The sequence below is a fragment of the Cyprinus carpio genome, chromosome A4, assembly GCF_018340385.1.
Source record: "Cyprinus carpio isolate SPL01 chromosome A4, ASM1834038v1, whole genome shotgun sequence".
In the NCBI taxonomy this organism is placed as follows: domain Eukaryota; kingdom Metazoa; phylum Chordata; class Actinopteri; order Cypriniformes; family Cyprinidae; genus Cyprinus; species Cyprinus carpio.
Window position 1 is genome coordinate 32,501 of NC_056575.1, and position 22,250 is coordinate 54,750.

The 22,250-nt window shown below is 35.9% G+C and overlaps 2 protein-coding genes and 1 non-coding gene across 11 annotated transcripts in view; 1 reads left to right on the plus strand and 2 right to left on the minus strand.

Annotated features, from left to right (window-relative positions):
- LOC109065339 (epidermal growth factor receptor kinase substrate 8-like) overlaps positions 1-2,835 on the minus strand; it is a 35,220-nt gene extending 32,385 nt beyond the window's left edge. For 3 of the 6 annotated variants that reach the window (XM_042736915.1, XM_042736910.1, XM_042736889.1), the window contains exon 1: positions 2,657-2,834. The gene's annotated coding sequence lies outside the window, so the exon portion shown is untranslated. Of the gene's footprint in view, positions 1-2,656 lie in introns of all 6 variants that reach the window. The other 3 variants (XM_042736920.1, XM_042736900.1, XM_042736896.1) reach the window with 2 other exon arrangements.
- Positions 2,836-4,106: 1,271 nt separating this feature from the next.
- On the minus strand, positions 4,107-4,178 carry trnam-cau. Its single transcript has one exon. It is a non-coding gene; the product is annotated as a tRNA-Met (tRNA).
- A 1,088-nt stretch (positions 4,179-5,266) lies between these two features.
- On the plus strand, positions 5,267-22,031 carry LOC109074335 (TANK-binding kinase 1). 4 transcript variants are annotated; one of them, XM_042736931.1, is made up of 21 exons: positions 5,267-5,409; positions 6,409-6,512; positions 6,689-6,829; positions 7,434-7,563; positions 7,793-7,974; positions 8,051-8,211; positions 9,766-9,876; positions 9,947-10,126; positions 10,576-10,772; positions 11,471-11,529; positions 11,661-11,752; positions 12,485-12,586; positions 12,680-12,758; positions 13,738-13,859; positions 14,752-14,828; positions 14,905-14,944; positions 15,034-15,135; positions 18,450-18,546; positions 18,614-18,714; positions 20,295-20,366; positions 21,631-22,031. In XM_042736931.1, exons 2-21 carry the CDS (start codon positions 6,426-6,428, stop codon positions 21,680-21,682), a joined length of 2,184 nt encoding a protein of 727 aa, XP_042592865.1. In that variant the 5' UTR covers positions 5,267-5,409; positions 6,409-6,425; the 3' UTR covers positions 21,683-22,031. The 4 variants fall into 4 exon arrangements, with proteins under 4 accessions (XP_042592865.1, XP_042592888.1, XP_042592882.1 ...); XM_042736954.1 differs by having other exon boundaries at positions 21,617-21,778; XM_042736948.1 differs by lacking the exon at positions 5,267-5,409 and adding an exon at positions 5,517-6,255.
- The last annotated feature ends 219 nt before the right edge of the window (positions 22,032-22,250 follow it).

The window sequence follows — 22,250 nt, forward strand, 5'->3', positions numbered from 1 at the left end:
TTCATCAAAGAATCCTGAAAAAAAAGTATCACAGTTTCCAAAAAAATATGAAGCAGCACAACAGTTTCAACACTGATAATAAATCAGCATATTATTATGATTTCTGAAGATCATGTGACACTGAAGACTGGACTAATGATGATGGAAATACAGCTGTGCATCACAGAAATAAATTACACTTTAATGCATATTATAATAGAACAACGTTATTTTACATCATAATAATATTTCACAATATTACATTTTTCCTGTATTTTTGATCGAATAAATGCAGCCTTGATGAGCAGAAGAAACTCCTGTAAAAAAACATTCTGATCCCAAACTTTTGACCGGTAGTGTGTGTGTGTGTGTGTGTGTGTGTGTGTGTGTGTGTGTGTGTGTGTGTGTGTGTATTCAGCTTTGGGGGTAACACATTCCATGTAACGTAAGTTATGTAATCAGTTAAACAGATTCAGTATTCCTCAAAATCATTAAAAAACACTGCAATGCAAACTCAGATTATTGAGCAAACCCGCAGTAATTAATTGTTAAAAAACACAAATAGCCAATGTATTAAATCCCATTTTATCAACCAATATCTTCGCTGCTGACCTTCAATGATTAAATTTAACCAGAAAAAATGACTTTAAATAAACATAACATTTGGGTTTCTTTTTTTAATTTTTTTTTTTTGCTGAAGAGTGTTGAGCTTTCCGCCTGCATTCTATTCTTCATGTAATCCGGAAAGGTTTGTTTGAGATGCACTCTCTACTGTACATTTCCTTCAGCCCGAGGCATATTCATTTCACTTTTGTTATTAAAGGGCTTTAACATTTGCCGAAAATATACTTTTTCATATAGAAAACAAACATGCAATCCCAGCCCAGATTTAAAAAGTAACGTAACGCATTACTTTCCATAAAAGTAACTATGTAACATAATTAGTTACTTTTTTAGGGAGTAACGCAATATTGTAACACACTACTTTAAAAAGTAACTTTCCCAGGATGAAGAGCATCGTATTCACAGCAGAGAATCCTCACGTTTAGCTTAAAAAACTCACAAGCAGCTCAAAGATCGTGATCCAGCGAAACCTGGTGTGAACCCTTAAAATACTACAGGACTGCAAGCTGTCTCAGCAGCTGAAGATAACTCCACAGCTCAATGAAATTAATGGAAACATTAGCGGTTATGTAACAGGGCTCCATATTTAACCCGCAGCACTGGGACCTGCACCGCTCATAACACCAATTACTGAAACTCACTGGAGAGCGACTCCGTCTTACAGTGCGTCCCTATTAAGAGCCGTTAACCATTTACGTCCCTACAGAGACCCACCTCAGATCAGAGCTTCTCAGAAACACATTCAAGGTTCAGGAAGAGCTAAATCATGGACAGCAGTGAGCTCTGCAGTACATTAATACTAATTAGAGTATACTACATTTTATAATGCTCATAATCAGATTACAGTTACTTTTTATGGATTATGTGTAATCATGTGTGACCCAGGAGCACAAAACCAGTCTTAAGTGTCAATTTTTCAAAATTGAGATTTATATATCATCTGAAAGCTGGATAAATAATCTTTGCATTGATGTATGGTTTATTAGGATCGGACAATATTTGTCTGAGATACAACTATTTGAAAATCTGTAATCTGAGGGTGCAAAAAAATCTAAATATTGAGAAAATCATCTTTAAAGTTGTTCAAATGAATTCTTAGCAATGCATATCACTAATCAAATATGGATTCCCAAACATTTTTTGTCAACCAAACCCCTTAAACTTAAATATTTATCTCAGAGGAAGTGCATATTTCAATAATTTAACAACTCATTTGCATGTTTACAGTCCTCTGATGTCAGTTAATGGTCATGCAGGTAAACAAATGAAATATTTTTAGCGTTTACATGATATATTCTACGTTTATTGTGATTTATTTAATTATTAGCTTTTTATCAACTCACAAACCTTTGCTTTTTATATCAATATGGTACGTTTAATGACGTTTTCTTCATGTAATCTGTAATCAGTAACAGACTACAAATTGTAAGTTATCTACCCACCTCTGTGTATTAATAATCTTATCAGTAGTATATATATATATATATATATGCAGTGATGTAATAATACAATTTGATACACAGCACGGATATTAATGTAATGGCAGTGATGTGTTAATGAAGTCTGATCTCAGAATTGCTAAAAACATAACTGAAGTGATGCATTAGTTAAATATGATCTCAGCAGTGGCATAAACATTACTGAAATTATGCATTAAATCTGATCTCAGCAGTGATATAAACAACTGAAGCGATGCATTAACGAAGTCTGATCACATTAGTGATATAAACATAACTGATGCATTAATAACATCTGATCTCAGCAGTGATTATAGCGCACAAATATCAACGCATGAACTGAAAAGCGGACACAGGCGCGTGCTGGTACCTGCGCGTGACAGGCTCTGCCATGGCAACCGGGAGAGTATTTACCGCGGCGCGCGCGGCCAGTAAACCAGCGAACGGAACGTGACCGCGATCAACACAAAATAATAAACACTACAACACAAAAAACCGCCTTTGCTCTTCAAACAAATTACATTTACTGTGACACTCACCTTTTTCTTTTTTTCTCTTTTTTTTTTAGTGTGTGTAGTGTGTGAACACACACTCACCTGTTTCTGTGTTTCTCCCCGCTTTTACCGCATGGCAGAAGCGAAAACACACACAGCTCGGCAGGAGACGGCGACTGTCAGTGAGTTTCTCGGTTTAATGACAAAATGAACGGCTGCTTGTGTGAGTTTGACTCGCGCTCCGCCTCACCGACACCCGCGCGCGACCCGACAGCGCCTCCACGCGCACAGGTGAACGTGCCATTCAAAATAATAACAGCTCTATCTATCTATCTATCTATCTATCTAATAATAATAATATCCCACAAAGCATAGGTACGTCTGCAAGAGGTCTGTTAAAGATCTGGAAAGCATCTGCTGTGCACAAACATATGACAGACGTCTTTAAGATGTCAGTTTTACATGCATTCTAAATCTTAAAGACATCTTCTAAACGTCTATTTGACGTCTGATAGGAAACAAACTCGCAGAAGAGCAAATACGTCTTGCAGATGTTAATGAGACGTCAAACAGACGTCTCCGAGATGCACGTGTGCCGTCAGGGATATATTTACTGTAAGAAGACGCTTCAGATAAAGCAGGACTAAAAGTAAAATGGCCAAACACACACCATTCTCAACATCCACATCAGCAGCTTGAAATATGAAACCATATTAATTTCAAACACTGTCTGATGATACAGGTGATTTATTATTGGTAGTTCAAACAGAGCAGAACAAAAGATCTGTTTGACTCTGGGTGTGACGGGGAGCTACACCAGTCCTGCTTTAACCTCCATATTAATGTCAATATTTAACAAAAGATCAGTTCAGTTCAAAGGAAAAGGGAGCATTTCTGGTACGTCATGTGTGCATGTGTGCGTGTGTGTGTGTGTGTGTGTGTGAAAATAACAATCCTTGCTTGTTGGGGAGTAACTTGTTACATGTAATAGTGTTACATGATTTAATTACAAAATAAATGTAACTGTTACAGTTAAATTAAATTACAGTTACTTATGAAAATTGTAATGATTACAAAGGAGGTTACATCTGAATACTTCTTGTATTAATATTTACTATATATTTTAAATCTGTATTTAACCTCAGAATGATCTCAAAGTAAAAAGATGTGCTAAAGTCTGATTTTGTAGTGCATGGATGTTCTTTAAAATTAAATTATTATGATCTTAATTCAAGAAATTAAAGATTTTGAAAGCCTTGACAGTAATCAGTTTTGAGAACTAGCTACTGTTTAAATGTCTGATCAGATTGTATTATTACATCACTGCATATACATATATATATATATATATATATATATATATATATATGAAGACGTATGTTGCAGTAAAATATAAACACAATAAGCGTATAACAATAATATTCACTGTAAGTATGGCTTGTGTTTCTTCATTAGAACCGTTGGTTGTAGTTCTATCACTGTTTCACTAACATATGTTTCATACTTTTATAATGGGTAGACATAACGCGCAATATTAAGAAACATAAAAAGCTAGCAGAGGATGGTTTCGATCCATCGACCTCTGGGTTATGGGCCCAGCACGCTTCCGCTGCGCCACTCTGCTCGCGCCGCAACTGAGTGACTATCACAGCTCTTCAACATCACACACCTCCTGAACACAAGCGCGTTCTGCGATATTAGCTGCCAGGTTACAGAGCCACTATTACAGTGATGATATTACTTATATTATAATGGTGGCTTGTATTTTATTTATATTACTTTTTTTATATTACGTCTTCAGATATTCATGAGTGCGCTTCTTCTATCGCCACATCCGGGCTATTCGATCCTTCTCTGCGCTGAGCAGCGCCCTCTACCACCCCCACACACACACACCTGTTAAAAAGTTTTGGATCAGTAAGATTTTTAATATTTATTAAAGAAGTCTGTTCTTTAATTTATTTAAAATAGAAATATTTTCTATCACTTTATTTATCACTTGTTATCAATTTAAGACATCCTTGCTGAATAAAAGCATTTATTTATTTTAAAAAAAGAAATAAAAAAAATGCTTATTGTAAATAAATGCTGTTCTTTTTTACTTTGTATTCATCAAATAATCCTGAAAAAAAGTATCACAGGTTTCAAAGAAGCATTAAGCATCACAACAGTTTCCAGCACTGATAATAATCAGAAATGTTTCTTGAGCAGCAAATCATCATATTAGAATGATTTCTGAAGATCATGTGACACTGAAGACTGGAGTAATGATGCTGAAAATACAGCTGCGCATCACAGAAATAAATTACAGTTTAAAGTATATTAAAATAGAAAACCATTATTTTGAATTGCAATAATATTTCCCAATATTATAAATAAATGCAGCCTTGATGATCAGAAGAGGATTATTTAAAACACATTACAAATCTTACTGATCCCAAACTTTTGAACGCCAGTGTATAGGCCTATATTTATAGAAATATGAAACAAAAAGAAAATTAATAACTAATAACTAATCCTAGCCTTGCAACAGTTTTCTATTCTCCTCTACTATGATATTTACGGTTGTGTATGGCTCTGGACGCAATGGAACACTAGCATACTATTTAGCGGACAGCATAGTATACAGTTTATATACTTCAAGTAAAACATTACGTGAATCTGTGCACGACAACAATAAGCGTTGCTAATCTGAGGGCTATTAAAAAACCTCACACGCTCAAAGCGAAGCTACTGCAGAAGTAGTACGAGGAGTACGGTAGTATGGTATTGTGAACACAGCCTGTGTGTCGCTCGGTGTTCTCATGTGACGAAAACACGGAAAACGGAAGAGACTTAGATTTCGTGCTCTCGGGGTGAGAAAATAAACAGCAAATACTAGCATAAAATACATCATATAATCATCACACAGCGTTCGTGTCATCTACCTCTGATTCGAAATCTATTATCGCTGCGTTTACGTGATTAATCTAATGTTAGCGTACCGATGCAGTGTTCGGATTGAAGTGTTTTTATCGAGTTATCGCATAGAAACAAATAAGACGCACGTTCAGTGCTGCATATTCGTCGCTTTCTTCATTCGGATCTCACGAGCACGATAATAAACCGCTTTATTCTGTCAGATATTTAATGTACTTTCGGTTTCCCTCGGTTCGGTGTCATGAACCGTACGGTTCGGTGCTTTTCTGTCTCTTTTAAGTGATTTTATTTTGGTTTAACGCAAAAAGGCTGAAAGAACAACGCGCTGGTGCGGGAAATTCCCGCAGGTCTGTGACGTCACGGCGAAACATTGTATCAACCCCGCACAGTGTCGCCGGGTTTCCCGGGAAATCGGGCTACTGTAACACTGTGGCCGCGGGTTGTTTAAGCGATCCCAATAACGTGATATTTAACACCTGTAATGCGAATTTTGTGAACAAAACCGTGTATTTTAAGTGTGTTTTTCCCCCCGGAACGAGATTGGACTAGTTTTGGGCTGTTTTGAGTAGCAGTTGGGCGGGTTTTGTTGTGAAAAGCTGGCAACCCTCATTCCCGCAGCTGATTTCACAATATCCTCATGCACGCACGTTATCTTCATAATAACTGCGATTACACTTGTGCCTTTCAGTTTCGCGTAAATGTCACTGCTGTGCGGGAACGCGAAAGCTAAAGCGTTACGAAACGGATCAGCTGGGCTGCCATAGTATCAGAGGGTAATATCTGTAAATATGCTGTAGCTCATGGTTATGTATGTGGTGAAGCTCTACCGTGGCTCATGTGCATTACGTGTATTGCCAGTGTTGATGCTGTCTGATTTGTATTTCCAGAATCTGGTGGTCCTCATGAATATATAATGTATGCTAATGTGTTTCCAGGTGAATCTAGAGTCATCATGCAGAGTACGTCGAACTACCTGTGGATGATGTCCGACCTGCTGGGTCAGGGAGCCACGGCCAACGTTTACCGCGGTAGACACAAGGTATCCGTGAGTTACACTGTCTGTACTTCATTTGCTTGGTGTTGTACACTACAGCTAAACTACATCTCACACACATGATTCAGTGACAGTGAATCTTTCAAATGATTCGTTGATGTTTGATGTCAGAGTGATGTAGACCTTATAATGGGGTTGAAAATCTCGCTGTGTGTCTGCAGAAAACCGGCGATCTCTATGCGGTCAAAGTGTTCAATAACCTGAGTTTCCTGCGTCCGCTGGACGTCCAGATGAGGGAGTTTGAGGTGCTGAAAAAACTCAACCACAAAAACATTGTGAAGCTCTTCGCTGTCGAGGAGGAGGTGAGAACCATGCGGTCTTAAAACGATCTTAGCAGCTCTTGTGTCAAATGTAGCTTCCCCAAAAATTACAATGTGCTCACTCACAGCTCATCTGAGATGTGGATGAGTTTGTTTCTTTGGAGAAATGTAGCATTGCATCAGTGTCTCGGCAATGGATGCTCTGCAGTGAATGGGTGCCGTCAGAATGAGAGTCCAAGCTTCTGTCTTCTCCAGATGTTAACTGATGGACGGGAGTGCTGTGGATTATTATTGTGATGTTTTTATCAGCTCTCATTCTGACGGCACCCATTCACTGCAGAGCATCCATTGCTGAGACACTGATGCAATGCTACATTTCTTCAAACCTGATGAAGAAACAAATGTGGGTGAACCGTTCCTTTAAAAAAACCTTTCAGCTTTTAGCTCATAGAATAATATCAGTTTAGTTTCTGTTGCTTCATGATGGTTTTAATTTTCTTCTTCTCTTTTTTGCTGAAGTTCTGTAAACTCTTCCCTGTTTTGCTTTCACAAACACACACCTGTAATACCTGTTTGCTCCAAACTCCGTGTTCTTGTCATTCAGAAATATGACGATCATTTGTTGAATGTTTATAATGTGTGTCAGTCAAACACACGTCATAAGGTGTTGGTGATGGAGTACTGTCCGTGCGGAAGTCTCTACACGGTTCTCGAGGAGCCGACGAACGCTTACGGACTCCCGGAGGACGAGTTCCTCATCGTTCTGCAAGATGTCGGTAAGTTTATTCAGTGGAAAAATGTTCATTAGATTGTTAAAAAATCCTTTAGACTAAGGGGCCATTCACACAGAAAGCGTTTTCCATTCCGATGCACTACTTTTCTATTGTTTTTCTATGTAAACGCTATGTACGCTTTTTTTAAAAACAATTCCTGAGCACTTATTTTTAGCACAGTTCTCTGGAGCTTTATCTCAGGAGAGTTTCTCAGTGCTGATGTTTGTGACAGTGGCGGGAATGAATCATCTGAGAGAGTACGGGATCGTCCACCGAGACATCAAGCCCGGGAACATCATGCGTGTGATCGGTGAAGACGGACGATCCGTCTACAAACTGACCGACTTCGGAGCCGCGCGAGAGCTGGAGGACGACGAGCAGTTTGTGTCGCTTTACGGCACAGAGGAGTATCTGGTGAGCGGAGGATCATGGGAAAAGTGACCGTGTCTGTGTTTTCGCCTTCCTCGCTGATCTCTCGGTGTGTTTGCAGCATCCTGACATGTACGAGCGAGCCGTGCTGAGGAAAGACCACCAGAAGAAATACGGAGCCACGGTGGATCTGTGGAGCATTGGAGTCACGTTTTATCACGCCGCCACCGGCTGCCTGCCGTTCAAACCATTCGAAGGGCCGCGCAAGAACAAAGAAGTCATGTGGGTGCTGTCAAACACACTTCAGATTCACACGTTTGACTTAGGGCTGGGTGATATAACAGTAACTCCATTTGACTGATGCAGGATTTCATTTTTTTTCTTTTTACGTTTAACTAGTCGTAACTAGTAAAATTCTCTTTATTAACCATCTGGTTAAATAATGTTCTATTCCAAGTGCAGCACACATGAAGTTCAACATGGTGTAAATGTAAAACAAATGTCTTTGCAGAAAAGATATGTGAAATACGAAGGCAAATATTGTACATATCCTATATAATAAAAAAAAGATAAATATTTCTTAGCCAAAATGTAGACATTCAGTTTCAGAGGTCGAGTCGATAACTTTCAAAATGACTGAAATCAGACCAGAATCAAGTCAGATCTGAATGTGAGTTTGCTAGGATTCTTGACTCACATTACGCAATGGTTTTCATGTCTTAGGTGCTGTCAGCAAAAATTTTGTTTTTCGTTTTGAGAAAACGAAAGCGTTTTTTGACCTTGCATGCATGTAATCCTTATGTAGGAGACTCCCAAAACAATATTAGGAACTTAAAAATGGCATAATAGGGGCACTTTAATACACAATAACCATGTGTATGCACAAATTTGTGCATTAAACCTGCATATAAATATTGTAATTGATTCTAAATTATTAGGGATTATATATATCTATATATACAGTACAGGTCAAAAGTTTGGAAACATTACTATTTTTAATGTTTTTTGAAAGAAGTTTCTTCTGCTCATCAAGCCTGCATTTATTTGATCAAAAATACAGAAAAAAAATGTAATTGTGATATATTATTACAATTTAAAATAATTGTTTTTAAATTTATTATACTTTAAATTATCATTTATTTCTGTGAATTTTTAGGATCATTATCACATGATCCTTTAGAAATCATTCTAATATGATGATTCATTATCAAAGTTGGAAACAGTTCTGCTGCTTAATATTTTTTTCAGATCATGTGATACTTTTTTAGGATACTTTGATGAATAAAAAGGTAAAAAAAAAAAAGTTAAAAAAAAGAAGGTATGTTTTTAAAATATAAATATTTTGTAATAACAATATACACTACTGGTCAGTAATTTGGGGTCAGTAATTTTTTTTCTTTCTTTTTTTTTAAAAATAAAATCAATACTTTTATTCAGCAAGGATGTGTTAAATTGATAAAAAGTGATAGTAAAGAAAATATATTATTAGAATATATATTATTAGAATTTTTTTTTTTATTTTGAATAAATGCAGTTCTTTTTAACCTTTTATTCATCAAATATATTAGACAGCAGAACCGTTTCCAGCATCTGCTATCGGCCAAAATGAGTTAAAAAATATCGGCATATCGGATATCGGCAAAACTCCAATATCGTGCATCACTATAAATTATTACATAATTGTAACGTTTGCTAATTTTTTTATACAAAACTGTGATTCCTTGTTTAAAAAAATTATAAAATCGTGGCAAAGCATTACATTGGATGAATCAGTAAAATCAGAAAGAGTAGTTTGGCTGGATGTGGTTACTCAGCTGAGTGTTTTTGATCTGGCAGGTATAAGATCATCACAGAGAAGCCGTCCGGCGCGATCTCAGGCCATCAGAAGTTTGAGAACGGGAAGATCGAGTGGAGTTCAGAGATGCCGATCTCCTGCAGCCTCTCGAAGTGAGTCTGAGTCTCCAGACGGTCCGGTTCGTGTAGAGAAGCGTGTCTGATGTGTGTTTGTGTGTCTCAGGGGTCTTCAGAGTCTCCTCACTCCAGTGCTGGCCAACATCCTCGAGGCAGACCAGGAGAAATGCTGGGGCTTCGACCAGTTCTTCGCCGAGACCAGCGATATCTTACACCGCATCGTGGTCTACGTGTTCAGTCTGCAGCAGGCCACGCTCCATCACATCTACATACACACATACAACACGTGAGCATGCATGTAACACGCACACACACTCGATCATGACGGACCCTTTTCACACAATTGCAACTTTTTAATCACACAATTCTGACTTTATTTTAAGTTTTATCTTGCAATTTGCAAGTTAATGTCTCACAATAATGACAAAAAGTCTGAATTGAGAGATCAATAAAAAGTCACAGTTGCTTTGTTTTATTCAATTGCAGAAACAAACAGAATTGTGATATGTGAACTCAGAAATGCAAGAAAAATCAGTTGCTAAATATAAACTCCAAACTGCAAAATGTCAATTCAGAAAAAAGTCAGATTATTGATTACACAATAAAAAAGAAAAAAGTCTCTTCTCTCTGCTAACTTAAAAATCAAAAAACACTTAATCCGTATATAGTATCTGTTGATAATCTGAGTTCAGTCGTGTTATTCCATTGACAGCGTGATATTTTCTCTCCGTTCAGGGCGAATCTCTTTCAGGAGCTGCTCTTCAGACGGACCAACATAACGCCGTCTCATCAGGACTTCCTATACGAGGGCCAACGCCTCGTCCTCGACCCCAACCGGCAGGCTCAGACCTTCCCCAAGACCTCCAGAGAGAATCCCATCATGCTGCTGAGCAGAGACCCTGTCAACACCGTCGGCCTGCTGTTTGAGGACCGTGAGTGTGACGACGCGGACAGTCATGTGATGTTTGCAAATGAGGTCGACCGATACTGATAGCTAGGTTGGACCACGCTGACCGATACGATTAATCAACCGATAGTTAGGGATCACACACTGCACAATACACTATTTTACAGCCTAGGGTGAAGTCATTATGTACTTTAACAATGATTTGGGACAAATATGTAATTTAATGGAAACTGTGTGAATGGCGGCAGGATTTCTGTCGCTGAATGAACATATCAGTTTGCATTCTCACGCTATCTTTAAATATTCAACTTCGCTCGATAACAAATATATTAATGTGACCAGCTAAGATATAAAATAACACAATTAGATAGTAACAATCGTGACATTAAGCATCTGTGTTTTGTTTTAACTGCTGGAGGTGCTGCTAATGTTCATTGATAGCAAACATACTGCTTTCTTTCTCTACTAATGCAGCATCTAGTCAACAAATTAATTTCTTAGTAATGATATGAAAACATGCACTATAGGATACTGTATACACACAGTTTCATTGTCGTTTAAATCGATATCTGAAGAGGTCGCTCCAGTAACGGATGCAACCCGGAAAACTATAACCGATAACCAATACTATCGGTGCCGATAAATCGGCAAAATCCATCAATCGGTCAGCCTCTATTTGTTAATAACCATTCTTTTTCTAATAACAATGGCCTGTGTTTGCAGCCAGCCCACCTAAAGTACAGCCGCGCTACGACCTGGATCTGGACGCCAGCTACGCCAAGGTAAAAAACTACTTTCTGTACGTTTAGGGAAATCAGAGCTGCTGCTCTTAGAGTCTCTTAATCAGAGTTTGATCAGAAATATAGATGATTTATGGGATGTTTTGATCGCTGTCGCTCGTGTTTCTGCTCAGACGTTCGCAGGTGACGTTGGATATCTGTGGAAGACATCCGATTCTTTGCTTCTGTACCAGGAGCTGGTGAGGAAAGGCGTCCGAGGCCTGATGTGAGTTCACGAATCACACGAAACGAAGCGACTCACGCTGATGACTCGAGCTGAATTGATTCACTGTTGTATTCTGTAGAGCTGCTTTACAACAGAAACTTGTTTCACAATTTAAATTGAACTGGATTGAATGAACTCAGTTGATCTGAATGACACTGTTACTGAATCACCACTGGACTGAATCAATCTGGAAAATGACTCGATTCGCAATTAAATTTGTTTCATAATTGATGAATTTTACAACATTGACACTGATATCGAACTAAATTGATCCGAACACTATTGTTTTCTGTGAAGCTGCTTTGCAGCTGAAATTGAACTTGTTTCACAGTTGAAATTGAGCTCTTATTCAAGTGAACTGACATTAGCATTTATTGAATTGAACTGAATCATTGAATCAAAATTGAACTAAATTGATCTGAATAATGAAACTGTAGTCTTCTATAGAGGTGCTTTACAGCTGAAACTGAATTCCTTTTTTAATTGATGGATTTTTCAGCATTAACACTGTTACTGAACTGAAATGATTGAACGCTGAACTGAATCATTCTGAAGAATGACTCTGTGGAGCTTCTTTACAACTGCGATCAACATCATTAACGCAGTCATTGAACTGAAACAATATTTAGCTGAATAATTTTTGCAACATTATCACTGTTACTTTCCTGTTTATTTGTGTGGAGCTGCTGTGAATCATTCTGTAAGCGGCGCTCTATGAACGTTGTGTTTCAGCGAGCTGATCAGAGACGAGTACAGTGAGACGGCGCACAAGAAGACGGAGGTGATTCACATGTGTAACTACTGCAGCCAGACGCTGGAGCGAACCGAGCAGCTGTGAGTGACGCGTGATTCAGACGGAGCTCTGAGCGAGATCACGTGAGATCCTCATGAGCTCCCTGTGTGTGTGTGTGTGTGTGTGTGTTTCAGGTGTGACGCTCTGATGCAGGGAAACCTCCTGTTGGTGGAGTATGATGAGATCCGGGACACGAGGAAGAAGGTGATGCGGGTGAGATACCGATGATTCTTAAAATCTTACCAAAGTTCAGAGCTCTTCATGAAAGCGTGTTAGTCTTAGTCTTATTCCTGTGTCAAATGCACTTTTTAGTTATCATCATATTTAGTCAGCTTGTCCTGTTTTTGTTCAGTCAAGGATTAGTCGACAAAATAACTAATCATCATATTATACTAAAAAAACATCACAACATCTTCATCAATAATGATAAAGGTAAAAATTAAAAAAAAAAAAAAATATTTTGCTCAAAGTTATAATTGCTCAATGATTGACTTAGATATACAATCTCTCTGTCTGCTTTATGAAAACTGGTAAAACAAACAAACAAAAAAAATTATAACGGAAATTCCTAATTCCAATAATTCCAAATTGCAATAATGTTTCTCTATTAAAAAAAAACAAAACTGTATTTATTCAGCACAAACGGCTTATGACTGTGTAAATTAAATATATATTTCTTCTTATTAAAATTACAAAAGTGATTTAGTCAAGAGCAATAAGAGATTTTCTCTTTTGTTGTTTGGTTAACATGAATGATAGAGAGCAGGAAAATTAGACTGCTGTCACTTTAAGAGCTGCCCGGATCTAATATACTGTTACACATGTGTTTTCCTATAAATTTTACATATAGAAATTAATTTCTACTAGTTAATCGTGTCTACTGGTATATCGCCCACCACTGTATCCTTTTAACGGAGAAGCTCTGATTTTTTGATTTTAACTATCTATAAACCGCAAACACAAACACTAACGCACAAGAAGTATGTTTTTCGACAAAAATAAAAAGAGATAAAAATTACATTTTATTCTCATATTTTATCGTCAGCGATATTGCATGTTGATATAGTCACAGTTATCGTTTATTGACCTTATTATCGTCTTAGTCATGGGAAAAATCTTGTCAACGGACATCTTTCGTAAAGTTCGTTGACGAAATTAACATTAGTGCTCATCATGTCCGCTCTGTGTGCAGCTGTCCAGTTCTCTGGGCTCCATGGAGCAAACACTACAGGACATCAGCAGCATGTTCCTGCCGGGAGGAAGTCTGACCGACACGTGGACACAGCAAGTGGGAACGCACCCGGAGGACAGGAAGTGAGCTACCACACTGGAGAACCAAACGTCTCATTTTCTCAAAACAAACAGGGCAAAGCACTGTTTGTAACACTGCAAAAAATTAATGTTCTTCCTCGTTTTTCTTCTGAAAAATATGTCAAAATTAAGCTTAAAACAAGGATAAATATCTGCCAGTGGGGTTAGAAAAATAATCTTGTCCTCCCTTTGAATTAAGTACATTTTTCTGACCCCATCGGCAGATATTAGTCCTTGTTTTAAAATTAATTTTGATAAATTTTTCAGAAAACACTTAATATCTTAAGTCATTTTGCTTCTCCAGTAAATGTATCTTGATTTAAGAACGTTTATATATTTGTACTGGAAAAATCTTTTTTATTTTAGTATCATTGAGATATTATTATAGTTGTTGTTAATATTTTGTTTTTATTTTGATATTTTCAGATTTTATGTTAATTTTAAAGTTTTACTTATTTTGTTGCATGTTTTTTTTCTTTTTTCTTTTATTGTTCTTAAATATATCTATATAGTTTTTTTATTTTTATTTCAGGTTTAGCATTATTTATTTTAGACTATCAAGTTAAACTAAATAAATTTTTAATTTTTTTATTTAATTTTAATTTTTTTATTTAACATTTTAGTTTCATGTAATGAAAAAAAAAAAAATATATATATATATTCATATATATATATATATATATATATCTATATATATATATATATATATATATATATATATATATATATATATATATATATATAAATATAAATATATATATTTATGGCTTCAGTTTTAGTTTTTGTTATCTATAATAACCCTGACAGAAATAGAGGAAGAACATTATTTTTTGCAGTGAACACATTTTAAGCCTGAACTTGTGTATCTGATTGTGTTTCTGTTTCTCTCGTCTAGTGTGGAGAAGATCAAGGTTCTGCTGGATGCCATCAGCGCCATCTACCAGCAGTTCAAGAAGGACAAGGCCGAGAGACGTGAGTCTGAGAGCTCCTGAGATCTCATCAGCGCTCCAGCAGCATTTCATGTGTTTGACGTGTCTTGTCTCCTCAGGTTTGCCTTATAATGAAGAACAAATCCACAAGTTTGACAAGTGAGTATCTTGTGTGTTTTGCTGTAGCTGAAGAACTGAACGCATGTGACGCAGCGTCATGATGACACGAATCTCTCTGCTTTCTGCAGGCAAAAGCTGGTTCTTCACGCCACCAAAGCGCGAGCGCTCTTCACAGACGAGTGTGCCATGAAATATCGCCTCTTCATCTCCAAGAGCGAGGAGTGGATGAAGTGAGAGGCTCTTGTTTAGCAGACTAAAGCTCAGTGATCCAAACGGTCCAGCTAAGAATTATTATTACAGTTATATTATATATAACTGCATTATACACTATATTAAAATCCACGCAAATGGACAATAATTTTAATAATAACTATATTAGCATCCACATAAATGGACAATAACTTCAACGATAATTATATTCGGTAATTAACTTTTTTAAAGTCAACACAAATGCATTATAACTTTAACAATAACTACATTAGCATCCGCACAAATGGATGGTAACTTTATCGATAACTATATTAGCATCCACACAAACAAACGTTAACTTTAACGATAACTATATTAGCATCCACAGAAACAAACGTTAACTTTAACGATAACTATATTAGCATCCACACAAACAAACTTTAACGATAACTATATTAGCATCCACACAAACAAACGTTAACTTTAACGATAACTATATTAGCATCCACACAAAGAAACTTTAACGATAACTATATTAGCATCCACACAAACAAACTTTAACAATAACTACATTAGCATCCACACAAACAAACGTTAACTTTAACGATAACTATATTAGCATCCACACAAACAAACATTAACTTTAACGATAACTATATTAGCATTCACACAAACAAACGTTAACTATAACGATAACTATATTAGCATCCACACTAACGCATAATAACTTTAACGATAACTATATTAGCATCCACACAAAGAAACTTTAACGATAACTATATTAGCATCCACACAAACACCCGACTTTAACAATAACTATATTAGCATCCACACAAACAAACGTTAACTTTAACGATAACTATATTAGCATCCACACAAACAAACGTTAACTTTAACGATAACTATATTAGCATCCACACAAACAAACTTTAACAATAACTATATTAGCATCCACACAAACGGACGTTAAACTTTAACGATAACTATATTAGCATCCACACAAACAAACTTTAACGATAACTATATTAACATCCACACAAAACAAACTTTAACAATAACTATATTAGCATTCCACAAACAAACGGACGATAACTTTAACGATAACTATATATTAGCATTCGCACACAAAACAAACGTTAACTTTAACATTAACTATATTAGCATTCGCAAAAATACAAACATAACTTTAACATTAACTATATTAGCATTCGCACAAACAAACTTTAACGATAACTATATTAGCATTCACACAAACAAACGTAAACTTTAACGATAACTATATTAGCATTCACACACAAACAAACGTAACTTTAACGATAACTATATTAGCATTCACACAAACAAACGTTAACTTTAACGATAACTATATTAGCATTCACACAAACAAACGTTAACTTTAACGATAACTATATTAGCATTCACACAAACAAACGTTAACTTTAACATTAACTATATTAGCATTCACACAAACAAACGTTAACTTTAACATTAACTATATTAGCATCCACACACACAAACAAACGTTAACTTTAACGATTACTATATTAGCATCCACACACACAAACAAACGTTAACTTTAACGATAACTATATTAGCATTCACACAAACAAATGTTAACTTTAACGATAACTATATTAGCGTTCACACAAACGAACGTTAACTTTAACAATAACTATATTAGCATCCACACAAACCGACATTAACTTTAACATTAACTATATTCTGTAAATAACTTTTTTAAAGTCCACACAAACGGACGATAACTTTAACGATAACTATATTAGCATCCACACAAACAAACGTTAACTTTAACGATAACTATATTAGCATTCACACAAACAAACGTTAACTTTAACGATAACTATATTAGCATCCACACAAACAAACGTTAACTTTAACGATAACTATATTAGCATCCACACAAAGAAACGTTAACTTTAACGATAACTATATTAGCATTCACACAAACAAACGTTAACTTTAACGATTACTATATTAGCATCACACAAACAACGCGTTAACTTTAACGATTACTATATATTAGCATTCACACAAACAAACGTTATCTTTAACGATAACTATATTAGCATCCACACAAACAAACGTTAACTTTAACGATTACTATATTAGCATTCACACAAAACAAACGATAACTCTAACGATAACTATATTAGCATTCACACAAACAAACGTTAACTCTAACGATAACTATATTAGCATTCACACAAAGAAACGTTAACTCTAACGATAACTATATTAGCATTCACACAAACAAACGTTAACTTTAACGATAACTATATTAGCATTCAAACAAACAAACGTTAACTTTAACGATAACTATATTAACATTCACACAAACAAACGTTAACTTTAACGATAACTATATTAGCATCCACACAAACTGACATTAACTTCAACGTTAACTATATTCTGTAATTTACTTTTTGGTTTTTTTTGGTTTTTTAACATCCACACAAATGCATGATAGCTTAAACGTTAACTATATTAGCATCCAGACAAATGGATGATAACTATAACTTTAACAATGTTAGCGTCCATACAAACAGAAAATAACTATAACAATAACTATATTAGCATCCAGACTAACGCATAATAAATTTTACGGTATCTGTATTAATATCCACACGAATGCATGATAACTATACAATTAAAAAGGTTAGCATCCACACAAACAGACGATAACTATATTTGCATCCACACAAATGGATGTTAACTTAAGCGTTAACTATATTATATAATTATAAATTAACCCTTTTTTAGGTGTCCACACACAAACGGACGATAAGCTTAAACGATAACTATATTAGCATCCACACAAACAGTTTAACGCATGATAACTTCTAATAATAACTATATTAACATCCACACAAATAGACGTTAACATTAGCGTTAACTATATTAACTATATTAACATCCACACAAATAGACGTTAACATTAGCGTTAACTATATTATATAATTAACTTTTTTAGTGTCCACACAAATGCATGATAACTTAAACGATAACTATATTAGCATCCACACAAAAACACAATAAAAATAAAAATAAAAATAAAACTCCACAATATCACTATAATAGTTGTGTTGTACACACTCACCTTACAAAAGAATAAAAAACGATTATTAAAACTTCAACATTATAGTTATTGTCATTCGTGTGAATGGGCTTTACAATGATTTTACGGTGGGTAAGTAACTGTAGTAAAATCCCTGTCACATGAACTCTCGTGTAGCGCTGTGTTGCCATGGAAACTGTGTCCGAGATGTTCTGATGGCGATTCACTGGAGCTCTGACAGACATATGCAGTGACTGATGAATGAACGTCTCCTTACAGGAAGTTCCATCACGTGCGGAAGCACCTCCTGACTCTGACCGGTCAGTTCAGCAGCATGGAACAGGAAGTGACCCTGCTCGTACAGCGTGTGTATAAAGTGAGTAAACAGGAAGTGCTCTAATGCTGTAATGGCACGCAGACGCTAACGGCTCTCTTGTGTGCAGCTGCTGGAGCAGTTACCGCAGAAGATTGTGCCCATGACGTCTGGAGGAATCAAACCGCAGGCGTACCTCAGTCCCAACACACTGGTGGAGATGACGCTGGGGTGAGAGACGACCACGTGTCCGGCTATCAATTTAATACGTTAACTGGGTGTGATTAGTAATAATGATTAATGCATTTAATGCAGCCTCTCCATCAGTGAAGCAGTTGCTGATGAGCACGATTGAGGATGACGACTGACTGCACGATTCAAGAAATGAGGGCAAAAAATGCCCTTCTTATATTTATATTTATTTATATCATATAGTTTAGCAAAATCACATCAGCAAGAGTGCTGTTTTTACCCAGTATCTGCACCATTGCAAATGTAAAATATTGATTTGATACAACAGTTCAGTAAACGAAAAATAATATTGTGTTACATTTTAGACACAATAGAGTTTATTAGTGCTTTTTCAGCACCGTTGGCTCCGGATAATTTTTTTCCACTCATTTTTCCGAAAGCCGAGAATCACAATATTACAAACTTTTATTTTAAGCCAAAAAACCATTTGAAAATTGGACAAAAAGACAAAAGGTACAAGACTTTATAGCTTTAATGAGGAAAAGAACTACAATCCCATGAAGCATTGCGAATGATAAAATGGCATTAAATACGATGGAGAAATAGAAATCTATCCATTTAAAGCTGTTAATTGTGTATATAGAAACAATATATAGTTTAAGTTTATTGCAAAAATGCGGTGTATTTACTCACGTGAACAAACAATGAACAACAGATTTAGTAATCTTTGTTAATGTTAGTTAATGAAACTACCGTCACTCATTGTTAGTTCATGTTAATTCACAGTGCATTAACTGTTAACAAGCACAACTTTTGATTTTAATAATGCATTAGTAAATGTTGGAATTAACATAAACTAAGATTAATAAAAGCTGTAGAAGTATTCATGTTCATGTAAAGTACAGTAGGTAACTAATGAATCTTAAAGTGTTACCAAATATGCATATTTATATTCAAATATTTTAAGTGCGTGGAAGACCGACTTAATTACGCTCAGCGCTCGTTTGGTGTGATTTTTTTCCCTGCGACTCTCTGATTGGTGGAAGTGGTGTTTTGTTGCTGTATGAATCTGCGGTTTTGAATGAATCGAGTGAGCCAGTGATTCAGTGAATCATTTTGAAAGCCAGTCACTAGCTACGTTTCTGAACGAATCAGCTGTTTGAACAAATCGCTTGAATGAATGACTCCCTCATTATTGACTTGCGCTTTTATTTTCGTTAATTTATTATTTTCTATTAATTTGATATTTCAACATTTTTTTTAAACAATACCCATTTTTATTATTATCATTATTTATGCAGTGTGTTCAATCTAAATATTTCTTTCTAAAGCTACTTTCTGTGTAATAGTTATTCAATGCTTTTCCTGTATAACACTGTAATGACTTTAAAACATTTTTTTCAGGGTTTTTTTTTTCAGTCAGAATTGATGTGTGATTAATTCACAATTAAGTAGATTAATTAACTTTAAAATTAGCTTGACAGCACTAGTTATTTTATTTCACAAATTAGAATAGATCGTAAATGAGCAGAGCCGATGATAATCAGGTGTGCGTAATCTACTAACAACAGGCACAGAATGGGTTAAGTTATGCATAAACACATGATTCTGTCTAACAGGATGAAGAAGCTGAAGGAGGAGATGGAAGGAGTCGTGAAGGAGCTGGTGGAGAACAACCTGTTCCTGGAGAGGTGAACCTTTACACGCACAGCGCTTTATACAATACAGAACATTCAAAGCAGCTTTGCAGTAACAAACAGGACAGTTACAGTGTGAATGTTACAGAATTCATCAAGGAACATTCAGTTTCAGTCATTATTCAGATCAGTTCAGTTCGATAACAGTATTAATTAGGGGTGTCATAATATTAAAAATTAAATATTATTGTGTTAATTAGGAGTGTTGCAATATATCACAATAATAACCATGAACCATAAGAAGTACACAGTGCTAAACTCCCTTTCTTGGCCACTACAGAGGATGCGTTAAAGCCAAGGACTTTATTTCCATTAGCCAAGTCATTTATATGGCTGTGTCATTTGAAAAGCCTGATCAACAAAATGTTGCTTAATTTGCCATTTCACTGCAAAAATGAAGATCTCAAAATAGAGACCTGCAGAATCAAACACAAGCAGTTAACGATGTCTGAAATAGACGAGCGAAATGAAGCAAGCAAAATGATTGTTTTTGGCTGATATGACAATAAGTGTCAGATTGACAGAGATTTCATTCATATCGTAGCTTATATCCGCACAGATTTCAGTTATAAACACGTCATTTTGTTTGCAAAAATCACGAAAAAAATATATATATTGTGACTGGTAAATATTCTTTTTGTGTGCAGTTTTTAGGTCAAAATAAAGTTATTTTATTTTTTCAAGATTTCTATAGATATCACAGTATATTGTTATCATAAATCGTGTAGTGACGGTCTGATGTTATGACAGCCCTAGTATTAATCAGTGCCGGGGAAAGTTACTTTTAAAAGTAGTGCATTACAAAATTACGTTACTTAGTTACTTTTATTGGAAAAGTAATGCGTTATGTTACTTTTGCATTACTTTTTAAATCTGGGCTGGGCTTGCTTGTTTGTTTTTAATATAAAACGTTATATTTTTAGCAAATTTAAAAGCCCTTTCATATCAAAAAGTGAAGGGAATAAGCCTCAGTCTGAAGGAAGAGTAAATTCACGTCTGTACAGTAGAACGCAGGAACACTCAAAAAAACAACGAAGCACAAATTTTAGTTTATCTAAAGTCATTTCTGCTTATTATTACGGTTGAACTGGATCATTAAAGGTCAGCAGCAAAGACACTGGTTAATAAAATGGGATTAAATACATAAAGGATATTTGTGTTATTTATTTAATTATTACAGGTTTGAAATTATTCGTTACTTGTAATGTGTCACCTAAAACATTGGTATTAATGATGCAGAATAGTGTTTGTGTTTCAGGTTCGGGACGCTGACGGTGGACGGCGGCATCAGGGCCGTGGATCGGATGTGACGCGCTCTCGCACAAACTCTGTTAGTCGTACTGTATATATGAATAGAATGTAAATACACATCTTAAACTTCACTTAACGCCATTATTTTAATCCTGCGTTAATTCTCTGAATGTGAACGTTAAACTAGAGTTGCTTTTAAGCCCGAATAAGTGCTTTTATTTCTGTTCCCGTCATGAAAGTGAAGCATATCCCTCTTTAGATCCGTCAGCATGTGTGCGGTTCGGAAGCGCTCCTGCTCTTGTGTTGGTGAACGTTACTGAACGACTAAGTGTAAATGAAAGCGCTCGCGCTATTTATAGACATTAATGTTTGTTTCTGTAAATGAGTAAAAAGAACCTGATAAAACCATTGTGTTTCTTATTTTGCACGGCTTCACATTCCATCATGCCACATCTGTACCCACAATGCTTTGCTTCTGCTCACAGTCATCTTCATGTAGTTGCATGTGACGGAACAGACACTCTCAGCCCGTATGATTGACAGCTCATGATGGGAAATATTAGCTGCTTCGCCACACGCAGCTGCTCTAAAACCACCACAAACACTGACGCCGGGGGTCAAAGCTCA